Here is a 25525-nt window from a genome sequence, read left to right as displayed (position 1 = left end):
AATTTTAATTTTTGTTACAAATCTGGTCCAAAATCGCCAAAATTTTAGAATTTTATTATGAATTCATCATAATTTTAGTATTTTTTACAACTTTTTTTCTCAAAAAAAATTTCTAATATGTTTTTTCTTTATAAAATCATATTTATACAAAAAAAAAAAAAAGAGAAAACTGCAATAAAGTCCCTAGATATTGGCCTCATAATCGATTTAGACCTTATATATTTTTTTATTTAATTAAGTCCCAAATACCGGTAATCGTTTTCAATTTAACCTTTTGACCCGGTCAACAGGTCATCCAACTTTCAAAAATTACATTTTCGGCCCAGATTTCAAAATTTATTACAAATTTGGTCCAAAATTTACACTTTTGGCCCAGATTTTAAATTTTTTTACAAATTTGGTCAAAAATTTACCCTTTTTGCCTAAATTTTAAGTTTTTTATTATGAATGCATCCTAACTTTAGTTTTCTTTACAACTTTTTTTTCTCAAAAGTTAGTTTCTAATATGTTTTTTCTTTAAAACTCATATTTATACAAAAAAAAACATAGTTTCACATAAAAATCTTATTTTTTCTATATAAAAACTTTTTTGTATATGAAATATCTAATTATAAAAATAGGTTTGGATTATTTGTGTGACTAGTTTATATTTAGATATTTCATATACAAAAAAGTTTTTAAAAAAAGTTTTTATGTAGAAAAAATATGATTTTTATGTTAAAATATGTTTTTTTTTATAAATATGAGTTTTAAAGAAAAAACATATTAGAAACAAACTTTTGAGAAAAAAAGTTGTAAAAAAGACTAAAGTTAGGATGAATTTATAATAAAATTCTAAAATTTGGGCAAAAAGTATAAATTTTGGACTAAATTTGTAAAAAAATTTAAAATCTTGGCCAAAAATGTAAAATTTGGACCAAATTTGTAATAAATTTTGAAATCTGGGCCGAAAATATAATTTTTGAAAGTTGGATGACCTATTGACCGGGTCAAAGGGTTAAGTTGAATACGATTATCGGTATTTGGGACTTAATTGAATAAAAAATATAAGGACTAAATCGATTAAGAGGCCAATATGTAGGGACTGTATTTTCACATAAAAATCTTATATTTTCTAAATAAAAACTTTTTAAAAAAAAACCTTTTTTATATATATAAAATATCTATTTATAAAAATATATTTATTAAGTATATAAATATATACAAATCCGTTTTTAGAAAAACATGTATACAAAAACATATTTTACAAAAAAAAAATGTATACAAACACCTATCACCTTTATATATATATATATATATATATATATATATATATATATATATATATATATATATATATCTCCACACCAATAGGTGTGTATCTATTTTTTTTATATAAAATCGTGTTTGTATACAATTGATAACATGTATACAAACATGTATTGTATAGAAAATTATCCAAACAAGTTTTTATAAAAAAAAATATAAACAAACACGATTTTATAAAAAAATATAGATAAAATAGGTGTTTGTATTCATTTTTTTTGTAAAATATGTTTTTGTATACGTTTTTTTTATAAAAACGAATTTGTATACTTTTATATACTTAATAAATATTTATTTTTATAACTAGATATTTCATATAAAAAAGTTTTAAAAAAATATTTTTATATAGAAAATATAAGACTTTTAAGTGAAAAAACGTTTTTTTTTTTTTTTTGTATAAATATGATTTTATAAGAAAAAAACATATTAGAAACTATTTTTTGAGAAAAAAAGTTGTATAAAAACTAAAGTTACGATGAATTCATAATAAAATTCTAAAATTTGGGCAAAAAGGGTAAAGTTTGGACCAAATTTATAACAAAATTTAAAAATTGGGTCAAAAGTGTAAATTTAGGACCAAATTTGTAGTAAATTTTGAAATCTGGGCAAAAAATGTAATTTTTAAAAGTTAAATGACCTGTTGACCGGGACAAAGTGTTAAATTGAATACGATTATTGGTATTTGAGACTTAATTGAATAAAAAAAAATATACTGGAACTAAATCGATTATGAGGTCAATATGTTGGGACTTTATTGCAGTTTTCTTTTAAAAAAATATAATAATATCTATTTTGTAAATAGTATTGACTATTATTTTTACAATTGTTTCATAAATTGTAATGCATGTTTTAATTAATTATACGAAAATGGTTTATTTAAAGATGGCTACCAAAAAATTAAAAAATCTGTGTTTTTCTGATAAACAAATATTATTTTTTTAAATTATTGGCAACTTTGCATTTGTTGCGCATAATTTATTTATTTTATTTTTTTAGAGAGTGAGGACCATATAAAAAGGATTGGTTAAAATATTTTACCATATAGACACCCTAATTAAGTTTTGAAATATTTTTATTTGTTAAAATTGTATTGTTTTCCGAAAAAATTGTTTATAAATAGTTAATTATATGTTGACTTTTTATAAAAATATTTATGTGGTATCTTATTAGCATCACCTCATTTAAAAAGATACTTTCACAATAAATATTCGTGATGAATAGATGTCAAATTTATAGTTATTTCAAGACATAAGAACCAATTTTAGACTATTATATACTAATCTTAAGAAAAAATGCTTAGACTTTCAAACTATATTTTTTTTTTAATTTACTTTCTGAGGAATCCAATTTTTAAATAGTTTAAACGGTATAAAAAACATTGCAAATGATATATGTCTATTTTTCTTATTATATGTGTTCAAATTATTATAACCTTTTATATATATATATATATATATATATATATATATATATATATATATATATATATATATATATATATATATATATATATATTTCAACAAAGCAAAAAAATTATAAGATAAAGTTATTATCTTGTAAAAATTAAGAAATAAAATATAAAATTTAATAATCGGATTATCTTTGTTAGATTACCAATTAATAATTTATAATTTATAATGTAATCATAAACTAAATATTTCTAGTCCACAAACTTATATAAGAAAAAACAATAAAGTAAGTGAACAAACTAATTTACTATATAGATGTAATAAATAACGTGTACACTATATAGTTACGTTGTAAGAGACTATATGCATATTTGACAAAATTAATTGTACTCTAGAAGCTTTTAAAAATATAAAATCATATAAAAACTGAAATTTTAAAGCTTTAAAAGGCTAAATTTTTTCTAAAAACTATTTAAAATAGTTTTTTTAAGCTTTAATTTAAAATAATAATAATAATAATAATAATAATTAATGCAAAGGAACCAAACTTATTTTGGATGAGACTCGTGATAATAATATGACAACAAAATGACATGTCATGTTATAAATAAACTGAAGTATATAACTATAGAGGTTTATTATATATCATATATGTGCGGGATTTTTAAAGAAGATTTATCCACTTTTCAAAATCAAAAGTATTTGGTCAGGGCCCTTCACATATACAATGTTGCTTTTTAATATTTCTAAAAAAACCTTTGCAAAGTTGATGTTGATGACGCTATCAGGAAAAGGAGATGCATTGAATTTAATGGTATTTGGCAATTGGCATCCTCTAATGTTCTTAAAGGGTAGGAGCCTATTTAGTCAAATCTCTCTTTCATCTTATTCTTAGAACTTATTCATTATGTGTCACTCCAAATCCTTATTAGTTTTAGTTAGAAACCACAAAAGAATGTTTGATTAAGCATATCATCACAAATTTATAGTTCTTTTGAGCACATAGCACATGCATGAAGCATGATCTCTTACAAGTCAATAACAAATTATGAAAGGGTACTGATAATTCCACAGACTTTTTTTTATTCATCCACAGATTTTAAAGGAAAATGACAATTATACCCCTAGTGTAATTAATAATTTAAAGATATGTGCTTAATAGTCTCTTCTAGCCCCGGTTCCCAATTTTGTCCATCACGACATGAAATCCTTGTGCTCTTCATTTCTTTTCTTCTTCACTTCCACGCAGAGAAGGTAGGAACAGCCACAAATGGAATCATAACTGATAATCCAACGATTAGTGTCGTTCCAAGTCTTGCCATTATCTTTTCCATCACCGGATCTGGGCTCCTTAATGTTGGCGGATCGTGGTTTTCACAAAGCTTTAAATCAAATATTGAAATCCCAAAATACCACCGCTAAAGTTTCTTGGACAGTTGGACCCAGATCCCGTTTGGAAATGTATCAAACTTCGCTGCAACAAATGGGTTGCTGATGTTTGAATAACCATTTACGGACAGCCCCATCGGCGAGAACCACTTAATCATTGAATTATCTCCGGTCAACAAGAATGTGAACCAATCACCAAAATCTAGGAACGATTTTCAATAGATGGTGAAAGCTTACTAACTCACCAGAGAACATATCCCATAGATGAAGTGGTTTGATGTATCGTATGTCCGGCTGTCTGTTCCGATTTGAATCGATCTCATTTCGTGTGACTGGGATTCCGTCATTAATGATATATGCAAAACCTGTTGTGTTTATGTTCATGTATTGGTTTTGTGTACTGATTTTTATCAGATTAAAGTTGATTGAAGATGCAACAAGGATGAAGAAAGAATGGATGATGAGATGCCATGATTGTGGGAATCTTGATATACCACTGAGCATTGCCGAAATAAAGAAAAAAGACAACCAAGAAAATATGAAAGAGAAATCAGGCCTAATTAATTAGATTATTAAAAATAAATGAGGGGCATTCTTGTCATTTTCCCATGAAAATCCGTGGATGAATAAAAAACAGATGTGGAAGTATCAGCCCCCATTATGAAAAAGAGGGGCACGTCACTCATGGGCATAGATTATAATATAAAAAATAAAGAAAATTAACAAAAATTAGCATTTTTCATAAACATATATGAACTATCTACTTAAAAAAATATTCAAACGTTCTTGAAAATATCAAATTTTGAACGTTATTTTTGTTATTGAAGTTTTGTTTCTCTGACAAAAAAACAAGTTATGATTTTCCAAAAAATCTAATTTTAAAACTATATTATGAATTTTGAACATGCTTTTCTAAAAGAGCTTTTCGAACTTGCCAAAAATACTTTTAACTTTGATAATTTTTTGGCCTACTTAATGATGTTATTTAATGTAAAAATTTTAAAATCATGGTTATGGTGTTAAAATATACTTAATTTAATAGATTAAGTGTATGTATGTTGTTAGAAATGAGAAAGTCCTCAAAAGGTGTAAAAGGAAGACAAAATTGGATTTTTCGCCAAGTATTTGTTAATGTAAATTTTAAGTGAAAATTATGTTTTGAAAAGTCAAAATATCTTTAAGAATGAAATTTATATGTTTGAAATTATATTTGTGCAAGAAATGACAAAAATAACAAAGCATACCTCAGTTATGCTTTAAAACAGGACAAAAATGAGAAATTTACATAATGGTACATAGCACCACAAACTGAGCGCCACATGTCACGTTTTCGGATGAGACATTGCCGACCAAGCCAGGGAAAGGCGTGTCATGCTTTTCCTAAAAACGCCTGTAAATGGCAACAAAAGCATCTCATTTTCTCACATTCAAATCAAATCCTCTGATTCGGGAGTTTGTGGCATGACATGGGGTGTCGATTTTCGTGGTTTATGATAGGGATGTTTGGTTTATTTCCAGATTCTGGAAGAAATTCCACGAGGATTGGGGTACTCATCTGCATTTTAGTATGACTTTTCACCCGCAGACTGATGGTCAGAATGAGCGGACTATCTAGACATTAGGGGACATGCTTTAGACATGTGTATTGAATTTTGGCAGGAGTTGGGATACATATCTTCCTTTGGCGGAGTTTTCGTATAATAACAATTATCACACCAACATTAATTAACCTCCTTTTGAGATGCTCTATGGGAGGAAGTGCAAGATCCCAATATGTTGGGGTGAGGTTGGTCAATAATTCATGAGTAGTACGGAGGTGGTACTTCAGATGACGGAACTGATTCGCGGCAGACTTCAGACAAAACAGATCCGCCAGAAGAGTTACACAGATAGACGCCGATCATACTTAGAATTTCAGGTTAGGGACATGGTACTCCTGAAGGTGTCACCTTGGAAAGGTGTCATCCGATTCAGGAACCGGAGTAAGCTAGACCCCATATATATTGGTCCTTTTCAGGGTGTTAGCTTGAGTGGACAGGGTTGGGTACCGCTTGGATATACCAGAGGAGCTAAGCCAGATCCATAACACTTTCCAAGTTATAAGCTGCGAAAATGTCTGGTTGATGATTCTGCAGTGGTTCCATTGGAGGACATTAAGGTAGAAGATCGCCTGAATTATATAGAGAGACCAGTGGCCATCCTTGACAGGAAGATGAAGGCTCTTCAAAACAAGGTTGTGGAATTGGTAAAGGTGCAGTGACAACACCGAAAGGGGTCAGAATGGACATGGGAGCTTGAGGAGGAGATGAGAGAGCATTACCCAAAGTTATTTACGGATACAGACTTTGAGGACGAAGTCTGATTCAAGTGGGGAAAAGTTGTAACGCCCGATATGTGAGGTAAAATCCTACCTACTTATTTTCTTTTATTTTGACTTGAGGACTCTAGTACGCTGGGCATACATAAGGTAATCCAGGCGTACTTCGAAGAATGAATGAGACGGGGTAGCCCCCTGGTACGTACGTTGGGCGTACGTCAGTTAGGGGAAAACCCTAATTTTTAGGGTTTGCACCTTATTTAAACACCTTATAACCCCAAAGCTTTCTCCTTATCAGCCTCCATTGTCTCTTCTAAGCTATATCTCGAAACCCTAACCCATTTCTCAAGAGATTGGGCCCTTGTATGTGTGGGTTATATTGAAGAAGAATAATCCTTCGTAGAGGAGCATTAAGCAAGTGGGAGCTTGTAGATGCATATTTTATTCACTCTTTCCACCTTATTGGAGGTATAAAGTTTTAACCTTGATTCTCATATGTTTGGATCTAGAATGGGTGAAGATTTTAGCATATTTTGGTCCCATGGATGAACTCTTGTGAGTAAATGCTACTCTAGAAGTTATGAGATGTGTCCTTTGATGTTTCTGAGGTCCCTGGATCATAAAGTTTTCATCTTGATGGTTGTAGATCAACCATGCGTGAGTTAGTGATCATTTAATGGAAGTAAGATGCTAAATATAGGGTTTGAGTCTCCTTGAGCCATGCAAAGGTATCAAGATTGTAACTTTATTGTTTAAGACGTCCTTAGAGAGCTAGATTTGTAAGATGGACGTTGGGCTTAAAGAATTAAGTGCTTAATAGACATTTTGGCCAACTGGGGCTTACGTCGGGCGTACGCTGAGTATACATGTCTGGGATCCCAATCCTTGTGTAGCAATCGAGTACGTCGGGCGTACTGGTGGTACACTCAACATACTCACCAGGTAGCTTTTCGGGTTTAGAGTGTTGGGTCATTAGTGGATCTTATGCCTTTTAGGTTATGGTGGGTTTTAGGCCTCTTGGGCCTTTTTAGACTTTGGGCTAGTTTGGATTTGGACCATGATATGTTAGGCCTATTAAGGGAAGGGTAAAACAACCTTTTTTACCCTAGGAGTCGGGATTTAGGATTTGGACTCTCGGTTTGGGTTAATGACCTAATTGCTAATTAGGGTTCTATTATTTGTGATTTAGGGTTGGGATTTTACGATTCAGCAGCCCGAGTGTGATTTGGTTTATCTTCAGACTGAGGCGAGTTCCTTTACTGTACTTGTGGGTCGAAGGCACCAATGCCGACCCACTGGATTATGTTTGTAAGATTATAGTTGTCTTCGTGACAATTTTGTGTTATATTTGTATATACATGTTGTCTCTGTGACTCTTGTTGATATGATTGTATGCTAGTTGTAGAGGGTGAAATAGATCTGATACCAATTGAAAGAGATCGAAGGGGGAGACTATACCCAACACTGGTTGAAAGAGACTGAAGAGAGTGAAATAGACTCAATACGGGTTGAAAGACACCGAAGGGGTGAAATATACCTAATACTGGTTGAAAGAGACCGAAATGAGTGAAATAGACTCATGTATGTTTTGACTGTTATGTACGTATAACATGGGGTATTTTGAGAGATTTCACTAAACTTTGTGTTTATAGTTTTCGGTTTATGTTTCAGGTACTTCCAACTAGGAAGGGAAACGCTCGACATGATCATATCGCATCCGTCAATGTTTTCCCGTATTTTGTGATTTTGTATTCTGATGACTTTTCACTATGACATACTTTTGGTTGATTTGATATGATTATTGGATATTTTGGAATGAATTAAAAATAAAAATTTTATCTGAAAATTTTGGGACGTTATAGTTTGCTAAAATTGACAATTTTCTCGTAATTAATTGAAAATAATTATAATTTTGATAGGATATTGACAGTTTTCTCGTAATTAATTGAAAATAATTATAATTTTGATAGGATTTGGAAACGATATTATCTAATCATCTACTGTCTTTTATAAGCCTTATCTCTCTCTCTCTCTCTCTCTTGGAAGATCGTTAACAATTTGTAGAAACTACAGAGACTTTGAAAGTTATCAAAGAAATCTCAGAGAATCAACAATGGTGTACAAATCCCTCGACTCTATTGACTCATCGGACATAGTAGAGCTGGGTATCCCATCGGAAACTGCCACGCAACTTCATCAGGAGCTCACTCAAATCATCCAGAGTTACGGCCCTGCTACTCCTCAGACATGGAATCAAATCTCCACCCGACTTCTCAATCCGGACCTTCCTTTCTCTTTTCATCAGATGATGTATTATGGATGTTACAAAGATTTCGGACCCGATCCTCCCGCCTGGTTACCTGACCCGTAAGCTCCGACTTCCCCTTTGAAAATTGTTACAATTAGTGTTCATCGAAGCTAGTTTTTGAAAGAATAAATTAACTTCAAATTTCTCGCTCGCGAAAACATTCAAACGAATAATTTCAAGTGCAAAAAGTTGATGATCAACAATAAACTTCATAACAAGCACTGCAGATATCAATTTTGCATTTGGTAGTTGACGTTGATTGTTTCTCTATACTTACATTGTTCGATTTTTTCCTGGCATGATTAGGGAGGAGGCGTTATTAACGAACATAGGTAGTTTATTAGAGAGAAGAGGGAAGGAGTTCCTGGGTCCCAATTATAAAGACCCCATTACGAGTTACTCTACTTTTCATGAATTTTCAGCCTCAAATCTTGAGGTACATCTCGCCCTTTTCAAACCATTAAAATTTTCATTCCAATGGATCACAATCATCGTTATGCCAGGTGTTTTGGAAAACGATACTGGTTGAAATGAACATATCATTTTCTGTGCCTCCAAAAGCAATATTAGTCGATGATCCATCTGAAGAAACCCAGTTATTGCATCCAGGAGGTCGGTGGCTTCCTGGAGCTTATGTAAATCCTGCTGGAAATTGTTTAAGTTTGAGTAGCAAAAGGATTTCAAGTGATATAGCAGTGATATGGCGTAATGAAGGTGATGATGAAACGCCAGTGAACACAATGACATTTGAGAAATTGCGTTCAGAGGTTTGGTAAGCTAAATTGCTTATATCAACACCTTTTTCTGACATTTAGGTGGCGTTTTTACCCTAATTTTTGTGATTTTTTTTTTTTTTTTTGGGATTATGTTAGGTTAGTCGCATATGCTCTTGGAACTTTGGGATTGGAAAAAGGATCTGCAATTGCGATTGATATGCCTATGGATGTCAATTCTGTAGTGATATATCTGGCAATTATTCTTGCAGGCCATGTGGTTGTATCTATTGCGGATAGTTTTGCTCCAACTGAAATTTCTACAAGACTTGTACTATCAAAAGCAAAAGCAATTTTCACACAGGTACTTGCAAAAGTTTCAATTCCAATGTGGATGGGCCCCTTGTGCCTTGTGGTGACATGTCAGCCACTTGGCAGACCACACCACTTAGTACCTGATTTACATCTTTTGGGGTGGGGGCCAGCTCTTCGGTTGCTTTTACAATATCCATATCTCTCATCAATAAATTTTGTTCCTCAGGATTTAATCATTCGTGGGGAAAGAAGCATTCCTTTATACAGGTGTTGTATTCAATTCCCACATTGAAAATGACCTTCATACCCTTTTTAGCTTCTTTTTTTTTTCAAATAACATGATTCTCAAATAAACTCTGCAGCCGAGTTGTTGATGCTCAATCTCCAATGGCAATTGTCATTCCTACAAGAGGCTCAGGATTTAGTATGAAATTGCGTGATGGTGATATTTCTTGGCATGATTTTCTAGAACAAGTTAAAAGTTACAAGTATGTTTGCTTCTTTGTGTATAGCTTTACCATATTAAATATATTATGTATTAATTCGTGTATGGGTAAAGTGGTTGAATGGGTAATGATGTCTATATGGATAACTGCTGTATACATAAGGTCTGTTTCTTTTTCTAGGCCGAATAAACTGTCTGAACAAGACTAAATGACCATTTTTGCCCTTACATTCCAAAAAACCAAATTTCACAAATATTCAGATCAAGTAAAAAGCAAACAACCATGTATAGCTGTCCATATTAAGTGCTTAACCCATTAAGCCCATTAAGTAACAAAGAAAACAACACTCTAAATGTTTATAACCTGTTTCTGTTTCTGAATTCAGTCAATTCACAAATCAAAATATACAGGAATGTCGAGTTTGTTGCTGTTGAACGACCAGTTGAAGAATTTTCAAATATCCTCTTTTCTTCAGGGACTACAGGTAGAAAACATTAAAGATAATGTCTCCAAATTGAATCTATATATTTTTATTATCAAACTTAAGTCAATTTATAATGGTGTTGAACTATTGATTCTGTTAACTAATATAAAAGGAAATTTGCACAGGGGAACCAAAGGCAATTCCATGGACTCTTGCAACACCTTTCAAGGCTGGTGCAGATGGTTGGTGCCACATGGACATCCGCAAGGGTGATGTGGTGGCATGGCCCACAAATCTTGGATGGATGATGGGTCCATGGCTAGTTTATGCTTCCTTATTAAATGGGGCCTCACTTGCTTTATATAATGGAGCTCCACTTGGTTCTGGATTTGCCAAGTTTGTTCAGGTTGTTTCATAACTTGTACGTATTTTTTGCCTTTTAAATCCATGTTGTATCTCTTTTACTTATTGGGGACAGAACTTAATCTGGTAAGTCCTAACATCTTCCAAATTTACCCTTATTTGCGCAAACTTTTCAGGATGCAAAAGTAACAATGTTGGGAGTGATCCCAAGTATTGTAAGGGCATGGAGAACAAACAATTGTACAGCTGGCTTCGACTGGTCAACCATCCGGTGAGTTTTGGATGACGGGGAGGGTATTTTTGTCTTTTGCATAGATGAGAGATGAAGAAATTGTTAGTTTTGTGTTTTTATTTTCTAAGATGAGCTTATTTTCAACTCTGTTAGTTGCTTTGGGTCAACGGGAGAGGCGTCTAGTGTGGATGAATACCTTTGGTTGATGGGAAGAGCTAAATACAAACCAGTCATTGAGTATTGTGGGGGAACTGAGATTGGTGGTGGTTTTATCACCGGATCATTACTTCATCCCCAATGTCTGTCTGCTTTCAGCACACCAAGTTTGGGATGTAATCTCTTTATTCTTGACCAAAATGGTATCCCCATGGTAAGCACAATCGTTTGTCACACAGGACATGACAGATTATTCTGCATTTGACATGTATCAGACTCAGACTGATGTCAATGGAACAAAAATTGCAATTTATTAGTTTTTTATGATCAATCAATGGATTAATAAGGATTAGGTGTAAATCTATTTGATGTTTATAGCCACCAAATGTGCCTGGAGTTGGTGAACTGGCTCTTAATCCCTTGATGTTTGGAGCATCAAGCACGCTGCTAAATGCTAACCACTACGATGTTTATTTCAAAGGCATGCCTTCTTGGAATGGGAAGGTAAGTGAAAGGTCATGTTACTTATACAATAAATAAATTAGGATTTGAAGTCATGTTTTATTAAATGTTTTTTATAATAAGGTTCTAAGAAGACACGGGGATGTATTTGAGCTCACTTCTAGAGGATACTATCGTGCTCATGGTCGTGCAGATGATACCATGAATCTTGGTGGCATCAAGGCATGATTTTGATATTCATATCTCTTTTACACAACAAGTTCCAAAGAATTCATTTCATTGATATCAAGATTCACCTATTTTGCCTCAAAATCAAAACTTGCTCACGTAGGACAATGACAGATCAGGTTGTACTGTGTTTGGACTTGGACTGGGAGTGAGATTGATAATGATACCGATGTCAATGGGTGTGATAGAGACCGAGTCTAGTCTTGATCTATTGTCTGTGCAAAAGACGTGAATGCCCTTTTCATACTATCTTGGAAACCGTTTTAAAAAGGAGTATGGTTAGTTTTACAGGTAAGTTCGGTTGAAATTGAACGGATATGCAACTCGGTTGATGATGGAATCCTCGAGACAGCCGCTATTGGGGTTACGCCAGCTGGCGGTGGGCCCGAGCGGTTGGTGATTGTGGTTGTTTTCAAAGATGACGATGGTTCCACAACCGACTTACAAAAGTTGAGGGTGTCATTGAATTCGGCTTTACAGAAGAATCTGAACCCTTTGTTTAAGGTATCATCATTTTGGAAATATTTTGTTGAAATGTTATAAATTCTCTAATTTTGAGTTTTGGGTTTTTGTTTAGGTTTCTGATGTGGTGCCATTTGCATCGCTTCCTAGGACTGCATCAAACAAGGTAATGAGGAGGGTTTTGAGACAGAAGTTGACTCAAACTGGACAAAAGGGTAAATTGTAATTTGGGATGTTGTTCACTATGTTATGTACTTATGTTCAAACTTTTTAATAAAATAGTACGCTTGTTTAATCGAATGTGGCAGCCATGTAGATATTTAGACGTTAAATCAAATGCCAAGTCAGCAAAAAATAGACCAACAACTTGTTGCTCAGGTCATAAATTGTTATGAACTGTAGAAAAAGGTAAATTTCTTGTTATTATGGTTATGACAGTGTAAGTAATTTGTTATTAGAGATGGATTTTAAAAGAGAGACAAATATAGTTATCTTTCTTATAGTTTTTTTTTTTTTCAAGAAGTACACAAAGTGAATTTCATAGTATTTTTTTTAAATGACAACACCGTTTTAAGCATTTCACAATGGAAATTGATGTTTATACGGGAATTTTGTTAACTTTGGGTTAATTATTATAAAAAGCTTAACGATTTGGGCTATCTTTCACAGTAATAGTGGTTGCAAACGTTTGGAGTACTTTTGGTGGTAACTTTAAAAATAAAAAAAAAAAAAAATCAAAGGACTAAATGGACATGAGATGATAGGTCAAGGGATAAAGTGAAACATGAAAATTGACATGTGGTAGGGCTTCTTTGTCAAAATTGGTCAAAAAGTAGTTAGCTTTTAAATTTATAAAATTACATAAAATCAAAAAAACTCAAATCTCTTAATATCTACTTGAATTGGCTTTTGAATCAAGAACTTCTAATTTAAAATAATAGTTTAAAGCTCAAATTACCGTACGAACCATTTTGAAACTTTTTTGTTTTAATTTAAATTTTTTTAAAACCTCTCAAAAGCTCGCTGTTAAACATGGAGTATCTTCATAGGAAAATAAATCTAATGAAATGATGAATATGCAAACTTAAGATTTGCAAATACCTTTTAAGGATTAGAATTGTCAAAACTCAAAATAATTTAAATTTAATGGGATCCAAATGGAATTCAATATAAGTTGATACATGGGTCTAGTTTTGTTAGACATGGAATAAAATAAATTTGTAATTTAGTTCTCTATGATTTTTTTTCTTAGATATGTATTGAAATTGCAATTAAATAGGATACCATCTTTCAAAATTCAAATTAATCAATCAATCTACCATAGCAAATGAAGATTCATTTTTTACATCTCAATCTTTTATTAGTTTTGACACTTGTTATTTTATGATATTTTTAAAATAAATAATATCTAAATGTCAATTTCTATTTTTTTTAATTTTTTAAATTAAAAAACCAAATAATACTTATACTTATATATGTAAACTATTAAATGTAGTAAATGTGATAATAAATTACAATTAATAACTTTCTTTATTTCTTATTTCGAAATTTTATTTTAAAAAATACTTATTGTTTACGCTTTGTTATTTAATATTTTTTAATCAAACCGTATAATATAATACTTTAGGATTTCTTGTTTGGTTTATATTTGTTTTTTTAAAATTAATAATAATAATAATAAAGCAATGAAAAATATAGACAAATATAAATATAAAATACAAATACAAATAACATAAAAAAATATTAATAATGAATATAAAACAACAATAAAATATTACTGATGGTGGAATTCACCTAGTTGCTATAAAATGTCTCATCTCAAAATTGGCTAAATTCATCTTAGTTTTTAGTGTTTCGTCTTATTCCTAAAATTATAATAGCTTTTAGTCTATTTTTTAGCTTTATATATATATATATATATATATATATATATATATATATATATATATATATATATATATATATATATATATATATATATATATATATATATTTTCGTATTTGGTCTAGGTGCCCGTTGGATTTTGTTTTTAAATAAAGTCGCTGCCCTTAAAAAAAATCAATTTTAAGAGAAACCCGATTTGTAGGTGAAGCCTTTCTCCTTTTGATAGTTACACTTCTTTAAATTTCATTTTTTTTTTTTTTTACTATAAGTGAAGCCTTGTTAAGTTCTTGATGAACAGGTGAAGCTTTTTTCCTTTTAGATTTAAGGCTTGACCATTTTGGTGATGTTTTCATGAAATTCATCATTCTGGTGATGCCCCGCTATTAACTCAAGACTTCATTGTTTCAAACTCTTTGCTATAATTCTTGTGCATATGCATGTGAACTATTTTAAATAAAAAAAAATATGTTGTAAAATACAACAAAAATACAACATAACATCATCCGGTTATTAATATGTTCACAATGTATGAAATTTGATTTGTTGTGTATGTGTATGAATATCTTCACTTCACTTCACCTCTCCTTTTCTCGTTCTTTTTATTTATTTCATTTTATTCATTTGTCTTCTATTATCAAAAATAAATATATTAATTCCAAATAACAAAAGAAAAAAATAAGTATTAAATTGAGGGGCATAAACTGTCCATACATTATTTTTTTGGTCTAATTGGTCCACCAAGAACAGCTTTCAAAAGAATTATATTACAACCAAAAATAATTAAAATACACTATACATTTAAATGGGGGTATAGTTTGTCGTTACATTATTAAATTTAGTGGAGGTGGATGTATCAAAATGTTCCGCTAAAGAATCAGCAGCCTACCATACCACCTCCTTAAACCCTAAAATCAAAAGTTGCGAAAATAAACCCTACTTCTGCTGCTTTAGTTTTGCCCCCTTGATTTCACGATTCATACAGAAGAGATGGGAGGAAGTGACAGTGAAGTAGAGAAATCAGCACACAAGGAGAAGGAAAAGAAGAAGCTTCAGGCCTTAGCTCCAATCGCTAAACCCCTTGCTGGTAAAAAACTCTCCAAACGCACCCTCAAACTCGTCCGCAAAGGTACAATCAATCAAATCTCGCACACTTTTCTCCATTAATTTTTCATATTTAATCTCAACGAACATGGTGAAACTTAGCTTTTTATGTTCATGTTTTGATGTTATTTAGCTGCCGAACACAAATGCTTGAAAAGAGGAGTCAAGGAGGTCGTGAAGAGCATCAGACGCGGTAATAAAGGGTAAGTTAGCGAGATTTGTTTATGCAAATTGATTGTATGAAATTAGATCCCATCTATGTTGATGAGTTATAGATCGTTAGTTGTTAACACCAAGGTGAATCAATGGATGAATGCAGGGTATGTGTAATTGCTGGAAACATAACTCCAATCGATGTGATAACTCATGTTCCAATACTATGTGAAGAAGCAGAGATACCATATGTTTATGTTACATCAAAAGAAGTAAGTTTTATTTTACATCCCCTTGGTTTTTATCTAGACTCGGCCATGGACATTGACATGAGAAAAATGGTATGGTGGTTGCAGGATCTAGCAAATGCAGGTGCTACAAAGAGGCCAACATGCTGTGTTTTGGTGCTCCCAAAGCCAACAAAGGGAGAACTTGGAGAGGAAATCCAGCAAAAACTGAAAACTGAATATGATGAAGTTGCTACAGAAATTACATCACTTGCTGCATCTATGTTTTGAGAATACAATTGTTTGTATCTTTCTTTGTTTATGCACTTGAATTTATCAGTATTAGTATCAGGTGTTTAAATTTATCACCAACTCTAGCTATCTTTGCTATTTTAAATATTCATGACCAAAACCAAGCACATAAATCTGTTTTTTTTAGCCAAAAAGACTTTAACTTATGCTATGTTTCTAAAACAGTTCATTATGCAAGTACAACTAGTCATCATAGAATTAGAAGGGTGTTATTATAGGAACAACAACTTATTTAACCAAAGTTCTACATGTCTTTCATCAATTCTAGTTGAACTCAGTAAACAGAATATCATTCGAGGAGAAGTTGGCTTAGATCCAGTTAGTCTAATGATCCATTTTTTTGTAATTTATCTCAAAGCCTAAGTATATACTAGTATATTTTTAATTTAATCAACAATTTTTTTACCATACCCTGCTAATAATGTTTATTACTATTGTAATCACGTTCTTATAAGTTCACATGTTACACATTATTTACAGATATTCACACAAAGATAAAAGAAAATGACTTAATTTTTGGGCATTTGGAATATTAACCATCATTCTCACAGTGAGCATGGGGTTTTAGTAAGTGTTACTTGCGAGACCTATGTATTTCATGAGCTACTTAAAAAAAATATAAAAGTCGGAGAATTTTAAATTTATAAGAAAATAAAAAAAATAATAAATTATTAACATTGAAATGTTTTTTTTCTTATAAATTTGAATAAATAAACAAAAAAAATTAATGAGTGACACGTGACAAAAAAAAATCTTTTTTCTCATTGCACAAGACCCATAAATGTTTGAAATGACTATTTCAAAATGTCAAATATTGCAAATTTTTCAACAAAATATTACATTTTACGTTCTTTTTGTATTGTAATTGTTATGATCTTTTGAACTTTTTGTTAAATTTCAGTTAAAAGAACAAACATCTTCTTGAAATTTCTGATTTCAAACATATTCTCAAAATTTGAGTTTGAAATGACACTAAAATGGATTTTTTTTTGTAATAATAATAATAATAATAATAATAATAATAATATGATTAAGTGTGAAGTAAAATTGGTTTGAAATGCTAACATTATTGGTCATATTGATAAAACTAAATTACATGTGACCTAAATTTTTCATACATGATTTATTTATTTTAACATAATTAGAATAAACTAAAAGATAAATATAGTAATAATCTTTAAAAAATATTAAAATAAAAAAATAAAATAAATACTAAATAATAAATAAATAAACTTACAAAAACATCGTTAGATCAGCATAAATAAATAAATTATGTCATGTTGGATGTCATAATAGACGAGTTTTGAAATCCACTCCAACAATATAATCTGAACCCAAGAAAAAGTTTATTTACCAACGGAATACATTGAAAAGATTAATAATTTAAAATAATAATAATAATAATAATAATAATAATAATAATTATTATTATTATTATTATTATTATTATTCATTGTGATTTTATGACATTAACAATTACATATCAATACATATGCTAAATGATGTAAGTGTACTGCCATAGAAGATAGAACCCCCATCGACGCACCCTGGCAAGAGAGATTAAATTTAAGTACACAACAAATAGATGATAGGTAAGGCCAGGGTTTACATGTCCAAACTCCAAACAGACCTCAAATGTATGTATGGAATAATGTTTTTGTATTGATAATTGATATATATCATATATTGGGGCAACATTCACCCGATTCTTTACACTGTTAGATGATACATAAGATTTTTGATCTCAGCTTTTAAGCTTTTATGTTTCATGTTTATTTAGTTATTTTAAGAATGGAAATTTTCAAGAAGGGTTTACTTTTGGGAATACAAACTCCTGCACAATAAGAAACCCAATCCACCAATTGTCAATGTCACCACAAAGGGTAATCCAACCGACTCAAATCCGGTCAATCTGCTACTGCCCTTTTCTGCCCGGTCAGCCTGACCCTTTTCAGTCATGTACTCACGTAACAAGTTACTCAAGTTGTCAAGCTGATGCATCACCTGTCGTTGTCCCCTCGCTATCATTAAAACCTTTTCAACAAAAAAAAAAATCATGTCAGATCCGAAACTCAAATGAAAGGTAGTTAAAAAGTATGAATTGTCCACCTCTTCCATGAGAGGTGGGTCCCGAGCCAACTGGTTAGAAGATGCAGAATTGGGCAGCATTTGACCGTTTCCTAAACCGGCCATGAACAGTGAAGTTGCTGACCCGTTGCAGGGTTCAGTCTGCCCGGCTATATTTTGATGACTCGGTACTCTTTTTTCCGAAAACTTTGAAGTAAGTTCTTCAATACGAGATGTAAAGTCGTCCATTCTTTCATTCAGAGTAGAAATTTGTTCCGATAAGTGCGTAATCACTCCCTAAAAAACAACCAAAACAACTGCTAAATAACTCGCAACAAAAACTTTTAAAAAAAATGGATTTGAAAATTTACTTGATTTGCAACTGGTGCTGGTGAATCGGGTGTCCTCCCATCAAATCTCCTACTATTAATAGAAAGTTTTGTTAGCTTTGAGAAATTCCTTTCGCGTGTCGAAAGCGAATGCGCACCACCCCTGTGGTTGCACAAAAATCAAACTCAAAACAAGTGTACTGTGTTTGTGTTTGGTGTGCATTGGACTGAGACTGATGTCAACGTGACAAAATTTATATTTTTTTAATACAGTAATGAGAAGTACCGATTAAGATATTTGGATCTCCTATCAGCAGAGGCGCGAGATAACGCTTCTTTAGGGCTTGAAACCAAATCATCATCTATGCTAAGCTTTGTCTTCAGATCATCTGGCAATGCCTGAAGATTTGACTACATCAAGACCGTAACTATAAATGCACACTCCATACATATCTTCGACCCAATAACACAGCGGGCCTGATGTGTGGCTGATATGTATACGTATCAGCCACAAAGTGTCTGGTAACATTATCAGACACATTGTGTAAAAGTTTGGTATAAAACAACATACCATGACATCATTTACGGCTTTTTCAAGCTGTATTTGTTCAATGTATGTGCGAGGAACATATGTACCATCTAAATCTAGTTGCTCCGCGATATATTTGACATACAAACGATCTCTTCCTTGCACCTTAGCCAATCAAAACAAAACAACATGAAAAAATAAAAATAAAAACATTTTGCCAAATTAACAAGATGGTGTTGAAATAAGATACCTGAACATAGGTGCGATTAAGTTGCTCTAACCAATCGGTTTTCACACAGACCTTTTCATCAAAGAAAACATGGCTACTTCTTTTGAGAATGGCAGCAATGGTGTAGCCTAATGCCATTAGTCCTCCAAGAAGACGCACACTCACTTCAAAGGTGATTCTAGGTGATATAATGAATGGACTATCAGACACCCATTCCTAAAATAAATACAAATAAGATTTTAATATATCCATACAACTGATGTTTTAATTAAAAAAAAAAAAAGCAAGATTTTGTAAAAGACCTCAAACATAAGATTGTACTTTCCATCCCTGTTTCTCATCCTGAGATATGATTGACAAGCTTCAGGATCTTCACCAGGTGGAAGAAGATAAATGTCATAAGTTTCTTCTTTTCTTTCTTGATGATCTGGAGAAAGAACTGCTTTCATTTGCTCTGGTGTCACTGTCTTTTTAGACTATGTAATCAAACAAAAACCAGTCATTAAAATGAGCATTGTATGTAAATTCCCTTTTGAACAGTAAATTGAGGAGCTAACCTTCAAAATATAACTGGGATTTTGGAATCCGGAGAAAGGATTGAACTTGTTGATAATTTTTATATGTGCAGTTTGTAGATCAGGCTCGATGAAAGCTTTGTACATAGGATATACCTGAGTGTAAGGATAGCTTGAATCATATAGAGAACAAAACTCGAAAAGATATATGATTAGTCGATCATAAAGATAATCAAACTGAAATATACGGTTTCAGAGATTTGATGAATGATTTCTTCAGGTTCTTGACCAACACGTTGGATGTCCCTTAAAACCCTCTTGACAAGATCAAAGTGTACTCCACCAGTTACAGAGACACGAAGATCTAACAATGGTCGTAGCTTTTCACTCAGTGCATAAATCCCTTCTATAATGACTATCCGAGAAGAAGGAACTTCGACTTTTCTGTAGCCAATTCGTGAACTGGACTTAAAATCGTAAATGGGAACATCAACAGCGTTCCCTTCCTTCAACCCACGGATATTATCAAGTAATGTGTCATAATCCGTCAGCCTTGGATCTGAAGCAAAGAAAACGGCAGTCAGATAACTGCCATGGAAGTCGGAGAAGCTTAAGGAGACAACGAGAATGAAAGAAATTAAGAGTAATTACCATCAAAATTGCCATCAACAATACGAGTTGCATCATTGTAATTGTCCATTGTTATGACGGCGATGCTGGGCATGAAGTTGAGGACTTTATCTGTGAATACAGTCTTCCCAGCCCCAGATGGACCTGCTACTCCGACTAACAGAATGCCTTCATTTTTCTGAACTAATAATTGGCATGCTCGGATCACTACGAAGAAACCCTTCTCGAATGATAGAGGATCTTGGATTGGGGCAATCTCGTATCGAGATGAATCCTTCTTTTTAACCAACTGAACTTGATCTCTTAGCAGACCAGATCGTCTTCTAGGCGATTCAACAGTGGAAGAATTCTCCTGGGACATCTTTTTTCACCTTTATGCTGCAAAAATCAAACCAAAATAAGTAGGAATAAACGGAAATAGATTTTTCCCCCAAATTCAATGAATCAAACAATCAATTAGATGGAAGGCAAAGTAAACAATTAATTTAGACTCATAAGCAATTCAAGTAACCTGAAATAGATTTTTCCCTAATTAACCAATTAAGATTTCATGTAAAGGATAACAAACATAAAAAAAACTCTCGAAAGATCCCTGCACTTTTTCTGGGTATGGTTAGAAGGGTGTCAATAGGTCCTAGAAAGTTGAATTAAAAATGGGGGCTAGTGATCTAGAAGGGGTTGTTAAAGTACCGAAAGACGTTGATGGGGTAGGAGTGTAGGGTTGAAGATAACCAGGTGGTGAGATTGAGAATGAGAATGAGAATGATAATGAGACCTTTGTTGGTTGACGATGAAAGTATGAGTCAATTTACAGAGGAACGATGATGATGAAGGGACGCGAGATCGTTGGTTGCTAAATAAGACGTCTGGCGGTAGATATATATTTCAAGTGGATGACCGGAACATTTACCAATAAATTGAGATATATATTTTTTTCTAATTTATGGGAAAATAGCATCCTTTCAAATCCTTTGATAATCGCATCTAATATATTATATAAGTTTATTTAAAAAATATAAAATTTTAAATATTTAAAAACTTTGAATCTATAAAAAAATTATAAAAATATTAAATTATTAAAATTAAAGTGTTTTTTTTCTTTTAAATTTAAATAAATAAACAAATGAAACTAACAGACTTAATTTACAAATTTTGAAATTAAAAAAAAAAATAATTAATAAAATGGTTGTGTTGTAATTACCCCTTAACCAATTTTACCCTCCCGACATCAATCTAATGAATTATTTACTTTTAATTTGATATCATTTCTTTTGTTTCTTTCTTTTTTTGTTTTTTTTTCCTTTCCTTTTACTTTATATTTTAATCTTCTTCTTCTTCTTCTTATTATTATTATTATTATTATTATTATTATTATTATTATAAATTTCGATAACCATATAAAATTCGGACGGCATTTTAAAATTCAAACAACATTATAAAATTCGAACAACATTTAACAAAGCAAAGTTTGTCTTTATTTTATAAACAAATCGATACAATTATCGTTTACTGATAAATTACAATTCACCATAACCATTATGTAATGGTTGATTACAAGGAACATATCCAATGTCTGATGTTTTGTCCACACTTCTCCGTATATACAAATCAGAATATTCGGCAACATGAGTATACAATTGCTCAACTAAATGCTTTCAGTCTGCATAACGCACCACACAAATGTAATACTAAATTAATTAATGTACGTGATAAATAAAAGCAAACTTTGTTTTTGTTCCGTTAGTAGGAAAAAAAACAACAAAAGACAAAAAAAAAAAAAAAATCAAATCGAGGGTTGAAATTGGAAAATGAGAGTGTTTATATCATTTGAAATGCAAACTTATTGCAATTAATACATTTAATTAAATATCATGTGAAACTTAATAAAAATGAACAACCACAAATTTCATGTAGAAAAAATTTAATTGAAAATAACCACAAAATGAAATGTGATCAAATCAATAAAAGTCTGACATGTGACAAAAAAATTATTTATTAAAATATATTTTAATTTTAATTTATATTTAAGTGAACTTTTTTGTTTTAATTCGGACTAAAAAAGAGTAAAAAATTCGATTAAAAAACTAATTTTATTCTAAAATACAAACTTAAATTTTAATTTATTAAAATTAAAAATTATTTTTATGTAGTGTTTTTTATATACTTGAGAGTTTTAATTATATCATTTTTTATATCTTTCAAATATACTACTTTTGAATCTATCATATATAACTATGTACTCGTGCAATATCTCCAAACACAAATTGAAAATAATTTGTATCATATCTTTCTTGCACAAAACATGTCGTTTTTCCTCATATCTTTCTTGCACAAAACATGTCATTTTTCTTTTTAAGCTTATCATGATTAATACATGATTTAAATGCATAATTAAATATTGTCTAATAAGTTATTCAAACATTGTTACTAAACAGATTATGAAGTTTTAACTTTTTAAATCAAGATGTTTTAGACTTTTAGTCCTTTATTAAAAATAATTGAAAACTTAATATTCGAGAACATGATTCCTAGAAAGTACAAAAAGATAACCACAAACTATCTGTGATAAACTCGAAAGCAAACATGAGAACAAATTTTTAAGAAATGTATCATGGAATTGATACTAAATCTTCCTTTCCAACAAATTTTTAAGAAATGTATCATGGAATTGATACTAAATCTTCCTTTCCAACAAATTTTTAAGAAATGTATCATGGAATTGATACTAAATCCAATATTCCTTTCCCCGAAATATATCATGGAATTGATATTAAGGAGGTGTTTGGGATATCTTTTTATCTTCAAAAGTCCTTTTTACAAAAGGATTTTTTATAAAAAATGTTTTTAAAAATGTGTTTAGATTAACTTTTGAGAAAACAAAAGTCAAAAGTTATTTTTAAAATGTGTTTGGTTTAACTTTTACATGTAAAATGACTAAAAGTTTCAAGGGCTTATTGATCAGGGTAGTGGTAGTTGGGGGTATATGAGTAACTTAAATGTAGGTGCTTCAAAAGTTTCAAAAAGTGAGTGATGAGTGACTTTTCCAAATGCTCTCTTTCCTTCTTTCTGAAAAGTTGGTTTTAAAAGATCTTTTCCCTTTCCCAAACATCTTTTATCTCATTTTTTACTTTTTGGAAAATATAAAGCCTAAAAGTTGGTTGAAAAGACAAAATTGCAAAAGTGGTGGTCCTTATTGTTCGGTGAAAATTATCACTTTAGGGCAAAAATGTTTGTATTAATACTCATGGTCTAAAGATTTTTATTTTCTTGTCACTTTTGTCCATTTTACTTTAAACTTTTTATAATAACGATTTTACCCTTGGTTTTTGCTTTTTTAGTTTTCTGATTTAAATTATTTTATAATTAAAAGAAAAATAAAAAATAAAATACACTCTCTCTCTCTCTCAAACACACATATACTTGGCTCCATCAGCATCTCAAGACCTCCAAGACATTTTCTCCGGTGATTTCTTGTAATAGCACCTTTATAGCAACTCTGTATGAAATGGGAGATCAATTCAAGAATAAAACACATGGGTAAGATATCGCATCATAGTTTGCAACCCAATTTAACTCCTAATGGGACAGATCTAGCCTCGTTTTCCCCTAATTTCCTCTAATTCATGCTCAAGCAAGATCGATTCATCAACAATACAATGTATCTTATCAGATTCAGCCTTAATCCTTTTGTTCAACTTTTGATTTTGGATCCCAAAATTGATGCTTCATCAACAATACAAGGTATCTCATTAGATTCATTACCCCTTTCAAATATGTTCATCGACGACACAGTTCCTATGGTGCTAAGGTTTGCTTTAACAGCCAGCTCCAGTAAGGGTTAGATCGACAAAACCGAACCTTGAAACACCAACAAGGGTTAGATCGGCGACAAGGGTTTCACACTATAAATCGGACCCCCATCTTCAATACTCAAAATCCAATCGACAAACACAGTCACCCAAAGTCGCGCCCTCCTTCTCCTTTTTCTAAACTCGATCACAGTTCTCCTTTTTTCTCATTTCTGGATCGACCGTAACTCCTTCTTTTATATATCTTTTTTACATTTTCAACTATTAGAAATGGTGATAATTGAGGAAGAAGGGAGGTCTTGGGTGATTGAAGGTGGCGTTGGGTGGTGGTGTTTAAGTGGGTAGTATAGGGTGATGAGCAGGGGAAGAAAAGGTGATGAAGGTGGGTGAACGAATGTTGGAATTAGAAACATGTGAAGTTTTGTTTTAAGGTCAATTGATATGGGTTTATTGTGTAGGGATGTGGGCTAAGGTGGCTAGAAATTTTGAGCAAGTAAGGGTGGTGATGGGTGGTGTTTTTGGTGGTTAAGATGGCGGAATGGTGACTGAGGATCTGGGTGAAGGGGTGGTTGGAATGAAGGTTACGGAGTTAGGAATGATGTTTGGTGATGGTGAATGGAGGAATAAGGTGGTTCATTGTAGTAGAAGGTGGTGATGAGTGTGTGGATCTTGGGAGGTCGATGGTAGTCATAGTGGTGGAATGGTGAAGGAGGGGATGGTGGAGGTTATATATATATATATATATATATATATATATATATATATATATATATATATATATATATATATATATATATATATATATATATATATATATATATATATATATATATATTAATTTTCTTTTAATTATAAAAATATATAAATAAATAAATAACTGAAAAAGAAAAAAACCAAGGATAAAATCATCATTACAAAAAAGTTTAAAGTAAATTGGACCAAAGTAGCAATAAATTGAAAACCTATTGACCATGAGTGCTACTCCAAACCTTCGTGGCCTAAAATAACAATTTCCACCTAACCACAATCTTGTAATTTTGTCCCAAATGTATATGGAAAGGCCTCATCATAATATTTACTAGCAAAGATAAGGTTTCATCTTATAATAATACTATTTAACTAGGTTACAACACGTGGGAACCAAGGTTAAATTTATTTTTAAAATTTTTATTAAAATAAATAGGTTAAAGTTTTTTTAAAACTTTTGTAT

At 31.4% G+C, this 25525-nt stretch overlaps 3 protein-coding genes across 8 annotated transcripts; 2 read left to right on the top strand and 1 right to left on the bottom strand.

The window, feature by feature from the left end:
• The first annotated feature begins 8429 nt into the window (after positions 1 to 8429).
• LOC111915718 (probable acyl-activating enzyme 17, peroxisomal) lies at positions 8430 to 12829 on the top strand. Its single transcript, XM_023911358.3, has 14 exons — positions 8430 to 8787; positions 9035 to 9164; positions 9232 to 9500; positions 9601 to 9805; positions 9983 to 10023; positions 10119 to 10244; positions 10613 to 10686; positions 10812 to 11032; positions 11166 to 11260; positions 11375 to 11591; positions 11756 to 11881; positions 11963 to 12061; positions 12359 to 12571; positions 12645 to 12829. The coding sequence occupies exons 1-14, from the start codon at positions 8534 to 8536 to the stop codon at positions 12753 to 12755; spliced, it is 2181 nt and encodes a 726-aa protein (XP_023767126.1). The 5' UTR covers positions 8430 to 8533; the 3' UTR covers positions 12756 to 12829.
• A 2427-nt stretch (positions 12830 to 15256) lies between these two features.
• LOC111915717 (H/ACA ribonucleoprotein complex subunit 2-like protein) lies at positions 15257 to 16292 on the top strand. Its single transcript, XM_023911355.3, has 4 exons — positions 15257 to 15540; positions 15649 to 15718; positions 15835 to 15940; positions 16025 to 16292. The coding sequence occupies exons 1-4, from the start codon at positions 15402 to 15404 to the stop codon at positions 16184 to 16186; spliced, it is 477 nt and encodes a 158-aa protein (XP_023767123.1). The 5' UTR covers positions 15257 to 15401; the 3' UTR covers positions 16187 to 16292.
• A 1555-nt stretch (positions 16293 to 17847) lies between these two features.
• Positions 17848 to 21410, bottom strand: LOC111915715 (inorganic pyrophosphatase TTM1). 6 transcript variants are annotated; one of them, XM_023911351.3, is made up of 11 exons: positions 21282 to 21410; positions 20528 to 20884; positions 20125 to 20435; positions 19919 to 20032; positions 19664 to 19837; positions 19383 to 19577; positions 19175 to 19297; positions 18890 to 19014; positions 18646 to 18766; positions 18317 to 18571; positions 17848 to 18241 (listed from the first exon to the last, which is right to left on the bottom strand). In XM_023911351.3, exons 2-11 carry the CDS (start codon positions 20865 to 20867, stop codon positions 18020 to 18022), a joined length of 1980 nt encoding a protein of 659 aa, XP_023767119.1. In that variant the 5' UTR covers positions 20868 to 20884; positions 21282 to 21410; the 3' UTR covers positions 17848 to 18019. The 6 variants fall into 6 exon arrangements, with proteins under 6 accessions (XP_023767119.1, XP_023767121.1, XP_023767117.1 ...); XM_023911353.3 differs by having other exon boundaries at positions 18646 to 18697; positions 21197 to 21372; XM_023911349.3 differs by having other exon boundaries at positions 21197 to 21371.
• Positions 21411 to 25525: the final 4115 nt, after the last annotated feature.

This window comes from Lactuca sativa, chromosome 1 (assembly GCF_002870075.4).
Source record: "Lactuca sativa cultivar Salinas chromosome 1, Lsat_Salinas_v11, whole genome shotgun sequence".
Taxonomy (NCBI): domain Eukaryota; kingdom Viridiplantae; phylum Streptophyta; class Magnoliopsida; order Asterales; family Asteraceae; genus Lactuca; species Lactuca sativa.
Note: the sequence above shows the minus strand (reverse complement) of the source record. Positions and strands in the feature narration are given on the sequence as shown.